This window comes from Equus caballus, chromosome 21 (genome assembly GCF_041296265.1).
Source record: "Equus caballus isolate H_3958 breed thoroughbred chromosome 21, TB-T2T, whole genome shotgun sequence".
Classification (NCBI taxonomy): domain Eukaryota; kingdom Metazoa; phylum Chordata; class Mammalia; order Perissodactyla; family Equidae; genus Equus; species Equus caballus.
The window spans coordinates 12,610,449-12,628,467 of NC_091704.1; the positions used below are offsets into that span (position 1 = coordinate 12,610,449).

At 41.2% G+C, this 18,019-nt stretch overlaps 1 protein-coding gene across 1 annotated transcript; it reads left to right on the forward strand.

Annotated features, from left to right (window-relative positions):
* The first annotated feature begins 4,317 nt into the window (after positions 1 to 4,317).
* Positions 4,318 to 15,766, forward strand: LOC138919890 (zinc finger protein 892-like). The gene is given in 5 exon segments (XM_070246492.1): positions 4,318 to 4,622; positions 5,159 to 5,247; positions 6,116 to 6,182; positions 7,057 to 7,183; positions 13,993 to 15,766. Coding segments are annotated over 2 exon segments (1,329 nt in total). The 5' UTR covers positions 4,318 to 4,622; positions 5,159 to 5,247; positions 6,116 to 6,182; positions 7,057 to 7,083; the 3' UTR covers positions 15,222 to 15,766.
* Positions 15,767 to 18,019: the final 2,253 nt, after the last annotated feature.

Consider the following 18,019-nt stretch of genomic DNA (forward strand, 5'->3'; position numbering starts at 1 on the left):
GCTGTGTTTTTGTTGGGGAAGATGTTGATACTGTTGTTGGGAAAAATGAATTATTTAAAACAAAACAAAATAAAATAAACATACATGCATTTGAAAAGTATTACCCTCTTTGGTGGCCCAGGGTTCGCCAGTTTGGGTCCTGGGTGCTGACATGGCACTGCTTGGCAAGCCATGCTGTGGTGGGTGTACCACATATAAAGTAGAGGAAGATGGGCACGGATGTTAACTCAGGGCCAGTCTTCCTCAGCAAAAAAGAGGAGGATTAGTGGCAGATGTTAGCTTGGGGCTAATCTTCCTCAAAAATAAATAAATAAATAAAATTAAATTTAAAAAAAGAAAAAGAAAAATATTACCCTATAAGTGCTCCGAAAGCATCTTGATGCTGACTCCATCAGGATGGGCTAAGTTATGCTATAGAATTGAACAACCTGAAAAATCTCAGAGATAACAACCAAGGTGTCTTTCTCACTCATTCTACATATCCATATCTTCACTCCAGAATACAGGCTGATGGAATAGTCTTATATGAGATATTCTAAATCTCACGGCAGAGGGAAAGGAAATGGTAGATGAGAAGCTGACTCTTAAACAGGACAAAAATGCACATCTTTCTCAAAGAGGAGATTATTGCAAGTCACAGGTCCAAGCCTGAGTTCTACTGGGCAGGCAAGTATGATCCTCCTGCAAGTAGGGGCAGCAACGATTTTGAACAATAATGTAACTACCATGGGTGCATAGTTAACATACACCTATGGAGGGACAACCTTGAAGTAATCTGTGCTTCCTTCCATACTATGCCTTCAGAATTGAGTACAGGGAAGTTGTATTAGTCAGGATTCTCCAGAGAAATAGAACCAATAGGATATTCATAGATAGATAAAAACAGATTTACTATGAGGGATTGGCTCATGCAATTGTGGAGCTGAGAAGTCCCATGACCTGCCACCTCCAAGCTGGAGGCCGAGGGAAGCCAGTGGCATAGTTCTAGTCCAAGCCTGAAGGCATGAGAACAAGGGGAGTCAATGGTGTGAGTCCTGGTCCAAGTCAGACACCCCGAGATAAGAGTGCCAATGTCCGTGGGCAGAAGACAGATGTCTTAGCTCAAGCAGAAAGAGTAAATATACCCTTCCTCCACCCTTTTAGTCTATTCAGGCCCTCAATGGATTGGATGATGCCCACCAGCATTGGCGAGGGCAATCTTTACCACTCTACCGATTCAAATGCTAATGTCTTCCAGAAACACTGTCACGGACACACCCAGAAATGTTTTACCAACTATCTGGACATCCCTTAGCCCAGTCAAGTAAACATAAAATTAACCTTCACAGAAGTTGGATATATTCCCATCTGAAAATCTCTCATTTTTCTGTGAAATAGATGGTGGTGAATTCATTGACTAAGAAAGAGGGGTTTGGTGATGAGGTAGAGAGCTGAGGAGAGCAGTATGTGGAAAGGCTCTGGAATCAGAAAAAAGGACAACCACAGAGAAAATGAGATAACCGTGGACAAATAAAGGACTGCTAAATGATGCTAGGACCTAGCTGACGTTGAGAATAGTAAGTGTGGAATGGCAGCTTCCCGACACTCAACTTTGTCGGGCTCTTTGCTTAGCACTTAGCACAGTGCTGCACAAAACATGCATGGTCTTTGATCTCATGGAACTTACAGTCAAGTGGGGAAGATGTCCATTAAATAGCAGCACAAATTAATGTATAGTTACAAATTGTGGCAAGTCTATGTGATGCCAGCCCTGATATCAGTTCCCCTACATTAAACCCAGCATGCATGGGGTTAAAACCAAATCACTCTTTCCCTGCTTACTCCCTGGCTCCCAGAATTCCCTATCCTCTGTGAAGACAAACAGCCAAGGTCGCCCACCTGGGTTCCTTATCATCTCCTCCTTCTTCCTGCAAGCAGCATCCCAAGGTGGAACACAGGCAGGTGGGAAAGCTCCGACCAGCCAGGCCAGTGACTCCGCCCACTCTCTACAAACAGCCACATTCCTCACAAAACTTTAAAACCCCTCACCTCCCCTCTTTTGGGGAGGAGAGAGGAAACGAGACAAATATGAGGGCTCACTCTTGTCTCCTGGCTGATGTCATCTGAAATAAAAACCCTCTCCTTGCCATAAGCCTGGAGTTCCAGTTTGTATTTGGCCCCTCTTGTGTGGCAGGTAAAGAACCTACGTTTGTAGGTGCTAACATACAGAAATAAAAGGGTTCTGTGAGAGAATTAATTTGAATTAAGGGGAAGGAGGTCAGGGAAGGCTTCACTGAAGAAGAGACATTTGAATTGAAATCTGAAGGATGACTAGAGGGAGATGTTCTAAACAGAGGGAATGTGTAGATTAAGGGACAGCAAAGAATTTGGGATGTGGGAGATACTAAAAAACCCACGTGGCCCGAGGACAGAGAACAACAGGAAGATAGCAGCAGGTAATTCAGGACTGGCAGAGCCAGATTTCAGGGTTTTATAAACTGTGTTAAGGGGTTTACGCCTTACTCCAGGGCAGAGGGCAGCCACTGAAGGGTTCTGAGAAGAGTGACATAAACAGATGAATCTTTAAATGTCCATCTGGCTGCCTTGAACAGCAAGGCTCGAGGAAAGGCAAGATTAGATGTCGAGACACGATTCAGGCGACTATGGTAATTTGGACTAGAATGGCACTTGTGATACAATTGGTCTTTCCCCGATTTCCATGAAGAACTGGAGCTACAGCCCAGAGTCTCTGACACTGAGTAAAAAAGCCTCTTTTGGCTTGGTTTATGTTTGGCTCAGGGCGAGGGGCCCTTCCTGGACCTAAACTCCAGGTCCGCACAATTCTCCACTTCAGAGCCAACCTCCCTACTTCTTTTTCACATCTTACTCTTCCTCGTGAACTCAATCATGTTTCTTCTTCTACGTCTCTTCAATCAGCCCTGCCCGTGCTCTTTATTTATCAGCCAGAATGCTTTCAACAAAATCAGCAGTAGCAACTCAGTTTACAGATTTGGGGCTTTATTCTAAGAAAGAATGAGAGATACCAGGGAAAAGACTTTGTGTATCAGGTCCTCATTCCCCCACCCCCAAATAATCATCAGACACTAAAATCATTTGGAGCTTTTGGAGCCCTATCAATCAGGTGGGGAATTATCTCCATTTTAAGGCTGACAGGAGAGACCCGCCGTTCTGCCCCCGAGGACAGGCACCGAGTCCCCGAGCCCTCTGGGAACTGCAGTCCTTCGAGCGGGACCCCCGACCGGGGGCGGTCGCCTCCATGTGCGCAGATGTGACTCCAGACGGAGCCTGAGCCTTTTGTCTCCCCGCGACTTCGTGGGTCCGCGAGGCGGCTCTGTCCCTCCCGCCCGTCCCAGAGCGCAGCCCGGCGGGATCCAGCCCTGTGGCCGGAGCCAGGTCCGCAGCGCGTCGCGGGTAAGAGAAAGCGGGCCTGAGCGCGGGTCTCCGCGACCCGCCCGTCCCTGCACGGGTCTAACGCCTCCCGCCGCAGCCCGGGCCGGGCCCTCAGCTTCCGGCCTCGGCGGAGGACGGGCTGGGCCCTGCCTGAGCCCTGGCCCCACCCCCGGGCTCTGCGCGCGCTACCCCGGCGGGGTCTCCAGCCAGCTTTGAGGCTTTCTGAGCGGACGGCGTCCCGGAAGCGGGGTTGCCGCTAAGCCCTCTGGGAATTGGAGTCCGGCAGCGTGAAGGGGGCGTGGCGCAGCGGGGGATTCTGGGAGTGGGAGTCCGGGGGCTGAGGGCTTACGGTCCCACGTGCAGAGAGCTTGGGCCCCTCCCCCTGGTTTTGGCCGTGCGTCTTGTCACTCCACCGAGAGCGTTAAGGTGTTGAACTTTTGGGGTAGAAAGGAAAAAACGGAGTCCGTGTCTTACTCATTCCCCTTCTGTGCTTTGCCCTAACAGAGTTTTTAGCCTGCCTGTGCTTGGGGGCCAGTTCAAGGGGTTCGACTTCGAACGTGCAAGGGAATCCTGGCCTGTATGTTCTCAGTCTTAAAGAGCGAGTGAGGAATCGGCTGTCTGAGAGCCCCGTCTATCAACTGCCTTGTGTTTATGAACAGCAGGGATGAACCAAGTGAGGGACCCCCGCTTCTAGTTACTGCCACCATGATCACAGGCCGCCTATGGCCGCTTGTGGGTAGGGTGTTTCTCATGGGAGTTTCTGCACTGTCTGGAACCGGGTGTGTGCCTGAGGCTCATACTTCACTGCCCTGATTCTTTCCTCCTTTTGCCCTGGTGTGGCATGTAGTGACTGATCTTGGTGATCCAGAGGATGGTCTTCCAGCTGTGAAGATTAATTTAGCCTAAGTAATAAAGATTCCAAGTAAATTAGGATTACTTCTGAGGCCCTAGCACTTAAATGCATAGGAATAAGCCTCCTAGGAATAGAGAGAGAGGATGATGCCTCAAGGAGCAGGAATCAGTTCCAGAGGAGGGGAAGCCTAACCTCAAAATCTCCTCCCAGAGCTTCAGAGTAGAGTTGAATGATTTACACGAAGAAGCAGATTATGTATTGCTGAAAAGTCCGTGTTTCTCTCATTTGAAACAGTGAATAAGGAGGGAGTCATAGCAATAACAGGACAAAGAAGAGAAGCTGATCATGGATTATCTGACCATTGAAGTTGAGGAAGAAGGTAGGAATTACAGAAATACGCATGGAGTTGAAAGTGGAGGAAATACCCTTGATGGGAATGAACAGGGAACAGACACATGTCAGGAGAAAGCCCTGAAGTAGAGAAGTTCTCACTTCAAAACTTCAAAAGTTCAAAACTACCGTGTTTGAAAATCACTAAGTGGTCTCCTTGTGGCACATTCTCCGGCCCCATCTTCCTCTTTCAGCACTTCTGTGCTCATCCACATTCCCTCTGAAGCTGTGGAAGGGAGAATGTTCCATAGTGCTTGCTTTTGTGATAAAGGGCAGGTCACACTCTTCCACCCCCATTGGAGTGTTCCAAAAGGTTGATGTATTTGTGGCTCTGTGGGTTTAACTTTTTGGTGAAAGCACTTTCACTTAATTGTCTTACCCTAGCTTCATCTGAACTTTTTGAGTTAAGTAGAGTAGGCCTTATATATATAATTCAGCTGGCTTGCGATAACTTTCGTCCTAGTGAATTTGGGAGTGAGAAGATAGAGTTTACCTCCTTCATGGCTTTTTTCCTGCTCCTTCCAGCCATGACTCCTGCTGATGCTTCTCTGCCCCAAAAGCAGAGCACAGAAGAAATGGAATCTACTGTTGAGCTCCTTCCTGTGGAGTTCCAGGCGAGTTTGGGTTTAATTTCCCTCCTCTGAAATCTTAGCTTGTTGTTCAAAGTGTGTCCTCATTTCTTTCTTCATCTTGCTTCTGAGGTCCATGGAAATCCCCTCTAGAGAACTGAGCCCAAGTAATTTTTCCTTGAAGACTTGAAGCTCTGGGAACAGCTCAGGCCAGAGCTTTAAATTTGGGAATAATCTGTGTGGATGGTATTTTAAACCATGAAACTGTGATCAGTAAGGGAATAAGTGTAGCTAGAAAAGAGATGAGATCTTATTACTGAGTCCTATAGCTCTCCAACACTTAGAGTTCAGGGAGATGAAGAGAAACCAGCAAAGGAGACTGAGATGAGGTGGCCAGTGAGGTAGGAGGAAGCCAAAAGTGTGGCATCCTGGTAACTGATTGAAGAAAGTGTTTCAAGGAGAGGGGAGTGATCGCCTGGGTTAAATGTTCCTGCTAAGTCAAGTAAGATGGGGCCTGAGAATTGGCCATTGGATTTTAAAATAGGAAGATCATTGGTGACCACCAAGGGCCATTCCATGGATTGGTAGGAGTGAAGCCTTGTTGGAATGGGTTCAGAAAAAAGTAAGAGGAGAGAAATTGGAGCCAGGGACTACAGATAACTATTTTGGAGAGTTTTATTCTCCGGGAAAGGAGAGAAGTAGGGTGATAGCTGGAAGGAGTAGTAAGACCAAAGAGGTTTTTTTTTCCCCTAAAGACAGGAGAAATAAGAGATTGTTCATAGGTGTGTAAGATGGATGGAGACAAGAAGATGTCTAAGGACTGAACTCTGGAGAACTCCAGCGTTTAGAGCCACTTTTCAAACATTGCTTTATTTTAAATTAATCCTGTGATTATTTATAACCTGTTTCACAGATGAAGAAACTGAGGCTACAGTAACATGCTCAGAATCATAAATGGTTGAGCCCTGATCAGAACCCAGGTATGTCTGATGCTAAATCCTATGCCTCTAATGACTCTATTCTTTTACAGACATCCTTTCCCACAAAGTATTCTCCAATTAATTACGGTCAACAAAGGACACTCATGTGACTGTCAATATAACATGAAGTATGAATCTTATCTTAGAACATTTGATCCATTTCAATGTAAAATCAGTAAATTCACTCATTCAGAACAACTTTAATTGCTAAAGGATAACTAAAAAAATGTAAAAGTCATGGCCCTAAGTACAGAGAAAGAAGGCGCCTCTATTAGAAGAGCATGAGAACAGCGTGAGTGTCTACATACATTCAGGATATCAAGCTGAATTTCTGTAAAATCTTGGACTAGCCCAGGAATCAGTATAAATTACTTATCTGAGCCTTATCCCATCTACAATATAATCAATAATTAAAGTTTGGTTATCATTCAGTGGTTATATTACATTTATTTAACGAAATATGTAAGAGGCAGAAGAATATAGTTATATAATATGAAAGAATATATATATATATATGTATCTGTTCTATATAATATAGAAGAATATAGTTAAAAGTATAGCTTTCGAGTGAGACTGCCTGGGTCCAAATCTCAGATCTGATCCTTACGGCTGTAAATAATGTTAATAATAGTACTTACCTCATATAGTTATTATTACAAGAGATAGTTCATTCAAAGGACTTAGCACATAGAAAATAAATTATAAATGTTAGCTATTATTATTATTTTCCCTAACACAGATTAATACTTGGAAATTTTAGAATATTCCATTAAAATGGTTAAAATAAAGATTTAACCTTCAGATTAAAAGACACTTCCTCTTCTAGATTGTTCTCTTCCCTCAAGGATTACGAAGAATGTGCTTGTACTTCCAGGAACTGGTGACAGTGAAGGATGAGGAAATGGATTTTGCCCATGTGGAGGTGGACCAGCTGAATTCTGCCCAGAGGAACATGGGCCTGGATCTGAAGGTGGAGAATTGTGGAAGCCTGGTATTTTGGGGTAAGGAAGTCATTTTGTAATGCAGAGTGCTTACTGAGACGTCAGCTTCCTTAACAACTAATGGCATCTAAAATGCCATAGTTTTGCTTAGGATCTGGAGAGCCCCTGATAACTTGGAGCTCAGAATTGGGCTTCTTTTCTCTTTTGGCAAGCAAAAGTTCACCATATGTGGAACTGAAAAAGGACAGCTTCGTTATATTGCTTTTAAGACTTAGAAGCTACAGTAATTCAAACAGTGTGGTATGGGTGAAAAGATAGCTGTAAACCAATGGAACAGATCAGATAGTCCAGAAGTAGACCCACACTTATATGGTCAATTAATTTCTGACAAAGGTGCAAAAGCAATTCAGTGTTAAAAAGAGAACCTTTTCAACTAATGGTGCTGGAACAGGTGGACACCTGTATTAAAAAAAAAAAAGAATCTCAATCTATACCTCCCACCATATATAGTAAGTAACTCAAAGTGGGTCACAGACCTAAGTATAAAATCTAAAACTATACAACTTCTAGAAGATAACATTACGGACAGTCTTTGTAACCTTTTGTAAGGCAAAATTTTATTATATATGACACCAAAAGCTCGATCCAGTAAAGCCATCTGGATCTCAAGTTTGCTTTCTTGGAAGGTTTTTAACCTTGAATCTAAGTCCTTTGCTAGATACAGGACTGTTCAGATTATCTATTTCTTTTTGAGTGAGCTCTGGGAATGGTTTCTCATCTTTCATTCCTGATATTGGTAATTTGTATCTTCTCTCTTTTTTTTCCTTTGTTGGTCTTCCTAGAAGTTTAACAATATTATTGATCTTTTCAGAGAACCAGCTTTTGGTTTCATCGATTTTCTCTATTGTCTGTTTTCAATTTTATTCATTGCTACTCTTATCTATTATTTTCTCCCCTTTGCTAATTTTGTTTAATTTGCTCTCTTTTATTAGTTTTTTAAGGTGGAAGCTTGAGCATTATATAAGATCTTAATATAATGTAATACAGTCACACGCTGTGTAATGACGTTTTGGTCAATGACAGACCACAAACATGATGGTGGTCCCATAAGATTAGTACCATATAACCTGGGTGTGTAGTAGTCTATACCATCTAGGTTTGTGTAAGTATACTCTGTGATGTTTGAACAATGACGAGATTGCCTAACGATGCATTTCTCAGAATGATCCATAATTAAGTGACACATGACTGTCTAATGTAGTATGTTTCTTATTCTATCTTGATCATTAATATAAGATCTTCATATAACATCTTTATTCTCTTCTAATAGGAACATTTAATGCTATAAATTTCCTTCTAACTGCTTTAGCTATGTTCCACAATGTTTTTTTTTTTATTTTTTAATTTTTTTGTGAGGAAGATTGGCCCTGAGCTAGCGTCTGTTGCCAATCTTCCTCTTTTGCTGAGGAAGACTGGCTCTGAGCTAACATATGTGCCCATCTTCCTCTATTTTGTATGTGGGATGCTGTCACAGCGTGGCTTGATAAGTGGTGCCTTGGTCCACACCTGGGATTTGAACCTGTAAACCCTGGGCCACTAAAGTGGAGCTCACGAACTTAGCCACCACACCACCAGGCTGGCCCCATGTTCCACAATTTTGATTTGTGGTATTTTCATTTCCATTCAGTTCAAAATAATTTCTGTTTTCACTTGTGATTTCCTCTTTGACCCATGGGTTATTTACAAGTCTCCAAATTTTAGGTGATTTTCAATAAATTTCTAGTTTTGATTTTATAGTTTGATTCTGCTGTGGTCAGAGATACTTTGTATGATTTCAGTTCTTAAAAGTTTTTGAAGTTTGTTGTATTATCTATAATCTAATCTTGATAATTGTTCCACATGCACTTGAAAATCAATGTCAATTATTGTCAGGTTGATTGACAGTGTTGTTCAGGTCTTCTCTGTCCTTACTGATTTCCCATCGGCTTCTATTGATTACTGACAGAGGAGTGTTGAATTCTCCAATTATAATTGTGGATTTGTCTATTTCTCCTTTTAGTTCTGTTAGTTTTTGCTTAATGTGTACCAAAACACTTTTGTTAGGTGCATGCACATTAAGAATTGTTATGTCTTCTTGGTGAATTGACCTCTTTTTCATATAATGTCCTTCTGTAACCTTGGTAATATTCCTTGTTTGGAAGTTAATTTTGTCTGATATTAATATAGTCACTCTAGCCTCCTTCTCATTCGTGTTTGCATAGTATATTTTCCCATTCTTTTTGCTTAACTTAAGTGAGTTTCTCGTGGACAGCATGGAATTGGGTCTGGTGGTTAAATCCATTCTGACAATCTGTGATTTTCAGTTGGTGTGTTTAGACCATTTACATTTAAAGTAATTATTGGTATGGTTGGATTTAAGTCTTTCATACACGTAATTGTTTTCTTTTTTCTTTTTTTTTTTTTTAAGATTGGCACCTGGGCTAACAACTGTTGCCAATCTTCTGCTTTTTTTTTCCCTGCTTTATCTTCCCAAACCCCCCTGGTACATAGTTGTATATCTTGGTTGCAGGTCCTTCTAGTTGTGAGATGTGGGACGCCGCCTCAACGTGGCCTGACGAGCGGTGCCATGTCCGCGCCCAGGATCCAAACCTTGGGCTGCCGCAGCGGAGTGCGCAAACTTAACCACTCGGCCACGGAGCCAGCCCTGTAGTTGTTTTCTATTTGTTCTTTTTAGTGTTCATTTTTTTCTTTTTCTGCCTGTTTTTTTGATTATTTCTTATTATTGCGTTTTATCTGCACTATTAGCTTATCATTAAAACTTTTTTATTTTATTGATGTCATAATAGTTTATAACATTGTGAGATTTCAGTGGTACGTTACTATTTGTCAGTCACCATATATATGTGCCCCTTCACCCCTTATGCCCACCCCCTTCCCCTCTGGTAACCACTAATCTGTTCTCTTTATCCACGTGATCAAACCTTATTTTTAAAGATTTTCTTTAAGGGTCGTCCTAGAGTTCCCAATATGCTTCTTTCATTAATCATAGTATCCCTTTACAGAATGTTATAACACTTCATATATAGTATAGGAACCTTACTTCTATAAGCTGCTAGTTCTTCCGTCCCATCTTTTGTATGATTGTTGTCATGCATTTTGCCTTTATATATGCTATAAATCTGCAATATATGCTACTAATTTTGATTAACACAGTCAATTATCTCTTGGAGCATTTTAAAATAAGAAAAAATGAATTTTATATTCCATTTCTAGCACTCTTCATTTTTTTTATATAGAGCAGGCGTGGGCAAACTTTCTTTATAAAGGACCAGATAGTGAATATTTTCTGTTTTGTGGGCCATACACTCTCTGTTGCAACTGCTTAACTCTGCCATTGTGGCATGGAGGCAGCCGTAAACAGTAGTAAACAAATGGAGTGGGCAGATTTGGCCTGTGGGCCGTAATTTGCTGAACCCTGATGTAGATCTCAGTTTCTCACTAGTATCAGGTACTTCTGCCTGAAGAACTTTCTTTAACATTTCTTATAGTTCAGGTCTACTGGTATTGAATTCTCTCAGCTTTTATTTGTCTGAAAAAGTCTGTATTTCATTTTTGAAAGATGTTTTCACTGAATGTGGAATATGGTGACAGTTTTTTTTTCTTTCAGCACCTTAAATGTGTCACTTTATTGTCTTCACGTTTATAATAGTTTGTGACCAAAAGTTTCTGTAATTTTTATCTTTGTTTTCTGTATGTAATGTGTCTTTTTTCTATGGCTGCCTTTAAGATTTTCCCTTTATCTTTGTTTTTTAATAGTTTGAATATGATTTATCTAGGGATGTGTGTGTCTGTGTATTTCATCCTACTTGGGGTTATCTCAGTTTCCTTGGGTCTTTAGTTTAATGTCTTTCATTAGTTTTGGAAAATTATCAGCTATTAACTCATCAAATATTGTCTCTGTCCATTCTCTTTGTCTTTTCTCCTTCCGGGATTCCAATTACATGTATGTTCAAGCATTTTAAATTGTCCCACAGCTCTTAGATGCTCTCTTCTGGCTTGTTGGTTTATTTTTCACTGTTTTTTCCTCATTGTGTTTTAGTTTGGGTAATTTCTGTTGACTTATTTGTGAGTTTACTCATTCTTTTCTTAGCTATGTTGACTCTCCTGATGCACCCACTGAAGACACTCTTCTTCTCTCTGATCATATTTTCTCATTTCTAGCATTTCCATTTGACTTCTTCTTATAGTTTCCAACTATCTGCTGAAATTCCCCAACTGTTAATGCACACTGTCCACCATTTCCACTGGAGCCTTTTACATATTACTCATAGTTATTTTCAATTCCCTTATAGTTCTAATTTCTGGGTAATCATTGAATCTGGTTCTGTTACTCTATGGTTTTATACAATCGAATTTGGATGGGGCTGGGAAGGGGCGCATGGAGAGAGGATGCAAGCAGACCCATTGTGAGGCTGCTGCATTAGTTTAGATGAGAGATGATGGTGGCTGAACCAGGGTGGTAATAGTGGGGAGGGAAAGTACAGAATGGATTTGAGAGAGATTTGGGAGGTATAATCCATAGATCTTGGTTTATTTGCTGTGATTGGTAAAGTAGAATTCAATGTGATTCTCAAGTTTCTGACTTTCGGCTGGAAAACGTGTTTAGGCTTTTGTGAGGATTAGATATGTACATGTATTTAACCTTTCAAAATAGTAGCTTACACATAATAAACACTATATAAGTGTTTGTCTAATATTATAGTTCACAGCATAGATTAAATTTTATGTACAATGATATTCTCAACTTCTGAAAATCATGACAACATTAAAAATATGTTTTACTCGGGGCTGGCCCCGTGGCCGAGTGGTTAAGTTCGCGTGCTCTGCTGCAGGCAGCCCAGTGTTTCGTCAGTTCGAATCCTGGGCATGGACATGGCACTGCTCATCAAACCACGTGCTGAGGCGGCATCCCACATGCCACAACTAGGACCCACAACTAAGAATATACAACTATGTACCGGGGGGGCTTTGGGGAGAAAAAGGAAAAAAATAAAATCTTTAAAAAATATATGTTTTACTCAAACATGGGTTATGTTTCTATAATGGGATGAAAGGATCTTAAGAAGGGTTTATCATCATCCAACGTTGCCTCACTGCTTGTATTATTTGTGTTCAACTCAGTTCATACAATATAGATTTAACATGTGCTTGCTCTTCACCAGCGCTATGATGGGCCCTGAGAAATATCAGTGAACAAAAGAGGTGTGATTCCTACCCTCAGAAAACTTACCTTTTGATGGTAGAGTTTATATTATATTAATGTCTTTTTATTAACATGAATGATAATGGCGATATTTTCTTAGGTGGCAAAACCTGGGGAATGTACAGCTTGAGGAAGAAGATGAGTTAGGTATGGATATAATGAATTCGAGATTTCCAAGTGAATACGTGAAGTAGATAGTTGAATATATGGATCTGGGGGAGAGAGAACTAAGCTGGAGATATTGATTTAAGGTCATTGATATATAGAAAGCAGTTGTAACTAGTAGACAAATAAGTCCTGGAGATCTAATGCACAGTGTAGTGAATATAGACGAGAATAGTCTATCATAATCATCAAACTTGCTAAGAGACTGGGTCTTAGTTATTGCATCATAAAAAAGTGATAATTATGTGACATGATAGAGGTGCCAACTATTGCTACAATGGCAATCATATTATAATATATAAATGTATCAAATCAACGTGTTGCAGACCCTAAATTTACACAGTGTCATATGTCAAATATGTTTCAATAAAAAAGGCACTTAAGGCCATGGACTGGATGTCTTTCAAGGAGATAGTGTGGGTAGGGTAGAGTGGGGGCAAAAGAGAGGAGCCTAAGACTGAACACTGAGAACCATCAACATTTAAGAAGAAGAAACAGAATAAGTTCCAAAGAGATAGAGATCAGAAGAAAAACATGGAGAGCTTAGAATCGCAGAGTTGAGGGGGAGAATATATGTCAAATATATCTGAATAAAGTTGGGGAACAAAAGGGAGAATGTTGTTAGGAGGAAGGCATGGTCGAGACTGTCAAGTGCTGTTGAGAGGCCAAGCTAAGCAAGAAATGAAAAAGATCTGCTGGATTTAGGTGACATACAAATGGCTAGTGATGTCACTGAGAGCAGTTTCAGTCAAGTGGTGGGGAGAGAAGCCAGGCTGCAGTGGCTTCAGGAGCAAGTAGGTGATGAGCAGATATACAAAACCTGTTTGAGAAATTTTGCTGTAACAAAAAAGGAAGGAAGAAAGGAAGGAGAGAGAAGGAAGGCAAGGAGAGAGGGAGGAAGGAAAGAAGGAAGAAAGGTGGCCGTGGTTAGTGGATACACAAAATCATATGTAAAGCATATGCTAAACATATTTTAAAAATCTGTGCCTTTAAAAAAGGGTTAAGGGTAATGATTTAAAAAGTCAAAACTGGTTGTCTCCAGCTGGTATTATTATAAGGGATTTTTTTCTAATACTTTTTCAAAACTGCCCAATCTCAACCTATGTTTTCATCTTTCCCCTCCTTCCTCATTTTATGTTAACATTTATTCTCCTCCCTTCTGGTTATCCTCGTCCCTGGTTAGTCTGTTCAGTTTTCCATTCTCTTAGGTAGAGCATCTTCATTGTCTGACCTTTTGCTGTGCCTTATCTTAGTGATTCTCCCATCTCTGTTATTCCCTGAGACTTATTCATCTGCCATTGCCACAAGGCTCTTTCTGAAACGTTGAAATAAGCATTTTTAATAGACATCACTTTTATTTTCTGTATTCTCTTGCCACCTCAGCAGTTTTCCTTCTCTCAGCACAGAGAGCACAAACATTTGTCCTTTTTATTTATTTCAGATTCTGAATCTATACCTGAAACTAAAGTGTCCCTTTCAAAGCAGGAAGTTTATGAAGTATCATCTGAAAGGCAGCTGGTAATAGAAAGACTTAAAAAGGATGATTCCTGGGATCCCAGATTGATAGAAGCCTGGGAATGTGAAGGCATATTGGAAAGGCAGAAAAGAAATCAGGAGAAAGATTTAAGGCAAGTCATAATTAAACACAAGAAAACCCCTATGGAAGGTTGTAGTGATATGGGGGAAAAGTCAAGCCCAATTAAACATCAGAAGGTTTACTCGGTAAAAAAGCCTTGAAAGTGCAATGAGTGTGGGAAGTCCTTCGGTTACTACTCAGCCTTTATCCTACATCAGAGAATTCATACTGGAGAGAAGCCCTATGTATGTAATGAATGTGGGAAGGCCTTCAGTCGGAGCTTATCACTTATTCAGCATCAGAGAATTCACACTGGAGAGAAACCTTATGGGTATAACAAATGTGGGAAAGCTTTCAGTCATCGCTCAGCCCTTATTCAGCATCATATTATTCATACTGGAGAAAAACCCTATGAATGCAATGAATGTGGGAAGGCCTTCAACCAAAGCACTTACCTTATTCAACACCACAGAATACACACTGGAGAGAAACCCTATAAATGCAAAGAATGTGGGAAAGCTTTCAATGACACCTCATCCCTTCTTAAACATCAAAGGGTTCATACTGGAGAGAAACCCTATGGATGTAAAGAGTGTGGGAGAGCCTTTAGTGACAGGTCAGGGCTTGCTCAACATCACAGAACTCATACAGGGGAAAAGCCATATGGATGTAGTGAATGTGGGAAAGCCTTCAGTTACTGTTCAGCCCTTATTCAACATCAAGGCACCCATACTGGGGAGAAACCTTACAAATGTAACGAATGTGGGAAAGCCTTCAGTGACCGCTCAGCTCTTGTAAGACATCAGAGAATTCATACTGGAGAGACACCTTACAAATGTAAAGAATGTGAGAAGGCCTTCAGTCAGAGCTCATACCTTACAAAGCATCTGAGAACTCATACTGGAGAGAAACCGTATAAATGCAATGATTGTGACAAAGCCTTCAGCCAGAGTTCATCTCTTATTCAACATCAGAAAACTCATACAGGAGGAAAACCCTACAAATGTAAGAAAATTGAGAAAACCTTCAGTGTGCATTCAGCCTTTCATCAACATAAAGAAATTCATGATGAACTGAATGCAGTAGATTCATGAAATAATTATGTATTTTCTCCTGATTGGATAGACCTGTTCTAACTATGACAGGGTATATTGCAAAAATTTGTGATGCTGTGTCACACAGAAAATAGCCCTCTTTCTTGAAATGCTATTAGGTATGGAAGAGGACGAGAGGTACATGTGGGTGTCTCGGTTACGAAACCAGAATACCTGAAGCAGTGGAGAAGAGAATTTCCAGGGAAGCACAGAAGGAGAAAGTCTAGTCAGAGAACAGAGTAAAGAGCTAGGCATCTGTATCAGTAGAAAACCAATCAGGGGAGCAGACTGAATGTTGCTTGAGGCTGGTGACTCTCTAGATAGTAGTTTCAACCTGAAACCAAAGTGGGGGAGGATCAGGACCCCAAAGAGGAAAATTACCAGGAAGTTTCACTAGGGAATTAAAAAGAGAAAAAAGTCTGAGCCCAGAAGAGCCTCCTTTCTCTGTCCCTGCCCTCCAATTGTTCACTCACACATTTGCAAACATTTAAACCGGTGGTTATTGACCCTGGATGCACATTGAAATCATCTGAGAAGCTTTAAAAAAATACCTGGGTCCCAGCCCCAGCGATTCTGATTCAATTGGATTGGGGTGTAGCCTGGGCATCAGGAATTTTTAGAACTTCTCAGGTAATTCCAACATGCAGCCCAGATTAAGAACCATTGATTCAGATTCTGCACAAGGATCAACTCAATACGATAAGAGGATTACAGGCAACCAAAAGGATAAGAGTTCCTTGTGTCCTTGCTGCTGCTTTTCCTTTCTCTTGCTAATTGTATAACATCATCTTTTTGACCTGATTTTGGATCCCTTTCCTTGGGCCTTTTTTGTTTTCTCTGACTTTGTGTGAACCAACCTGCCTGACACTAACTTCTGCTTTGACCGTGAATCTTGCTAAATGTGCTCCTTGAAGCCTGGTTATTGCTTTCTCAACCATTTCTACCTACTAGAGTCATAAATTGTGCCTGCTACCCAAGGCTCAGTCATAGCAAAAATTAACTGTAAGAAACAAGCTTAGAGGAGGGCCTGAAGATCGGAAATCAGGATTGAAGACAGAGTGATGGGAAGGGACTTTCGAAGAGTTAAAATTTTGACTCCAACTGGATAGTATGTATCTTAGAATTTCCAGAAATTATAGTAAAATTTAGTTGTGTGCATGAATTAATACTCAACTTTAAGGGGTATAGGTGGGAGGGAGGGTAAATCGAGAATGTTCCTATATCTAACATGAAGCCCAGTAATAACTCTAAGGAGATTATTACAGATCATGTCATCTCTATAGAACATCCATTAAAAGATACAGCAAGTAGAGGAATTTACATATTAAAAAAATCTTTAACCCAAAAGAAGTCAGAAAAGGAGGAAGAGAGAAACAAGCAGCTGAGACAAATAGCAGAGAGCAAAATGGTAGACCTAAATTTAACCCTGTCAGTAATTACATTAAATGAAAAAGAAACACCCCAGATAAAATTCAAAGATTGTCAGACTGAATAAAGAAGCTTAACTCAACTGTATCTGAAAGAGGCACACTTTAAATACAGAAGGGCTTACAGGTTGAAAGTTCAAAAGATGAACATGGATGTTGGCTGTGGGTTTGTAATAAATGGCCGTTATCATGTTGAGATGCTTTCCTTCTGTACCCGTTTTGTTGAGAGTTTTTATCATAAAGGTATGTTGGATCTTGTCAAATGCTTTCTCCGTGTCTATCGGGATGATCATGTGATTTTTATTCTTCATTTTCTTTTTTTTCCTAAAGCTTGGCACCTGAGCTAACAACTGTTGCCAATCTTCTTTTTCTTTCCTCCTTTTTTTCTCCCCAAATCCCCCCAGCACATAGTTGTGTATTTTGGTTGTGGGTCCTCCTAGTTGTGGCATGTGGGATGCCACCTCAACATGGCCTGATGAGCAGTGCCATGTCTGCGCCCAGGATTCGAACTGGCGAAACCCTGGGCCACTGAAGTGGAGTGCGTGAACTTGACCACTTGTGTTCCCGAGACCAGCTAGGCAGCCAGCTGAAGGGGTGGATGGAATTAATAGACAGAACACAGTCTATCTAATAGACACAACACACTCTACATTTTTTAACAGGACAGGGGACCAACCATCAGTCTCTAGGACAGAGGTGACATCCCTCTGATCGCCACGTATTTATTTGCAGGCCAAGAAGTACAAGCATAGCAGGAACTCTTGCCAGCAGGGATATGCAAGTCAAAGCTCAGCAGTTCTAATCTCCCCCCCTTCAATGTACCCCGGCGTTACGCAAGGCCATTCTCTGAGGGAGTATCCTGGGAACAAACAATCTGGCAAGTGATGCAGATGGTGTTCCATTCCTGCAAGGGCCCAGCGTCCTTAAGCCCCTTGCCTTCATGTTTGTTAAGATACTACCTTCTGGCCTTTGATTCCAAAGCACAAACAATCTAACACAGTAATTTATGAGAATCAGCAGATTGCATATTTCTCAGTCACACATTTTGTAATTTGTTCTTGCTAAGCTTAAAGCCTTGCAATAATGTAGCTGTGCTCTCCTGCAATGTATGTTCAGTGTTGATTTGGGCTTTGCTCCTTCAGTTCTTCTTCACCATTATAATTTCCCTCTTCTCTCTTTGTGTCTAGCCTTACAGACTTCCATGATTTTTAGCTCAGTGATAGATTTTTTTTTTTAAAGATTTTATTTTTATTTTTTCTCCTCAAAGCCCCCCACTACACAGCTGTATATTCTTCGTTGTGGGTCCTTGTAGCTGTGGCATGTGGGACGCTGCCTCAGCGTGGTTTGATGAGCAGTGCCACGTCCGCGCCC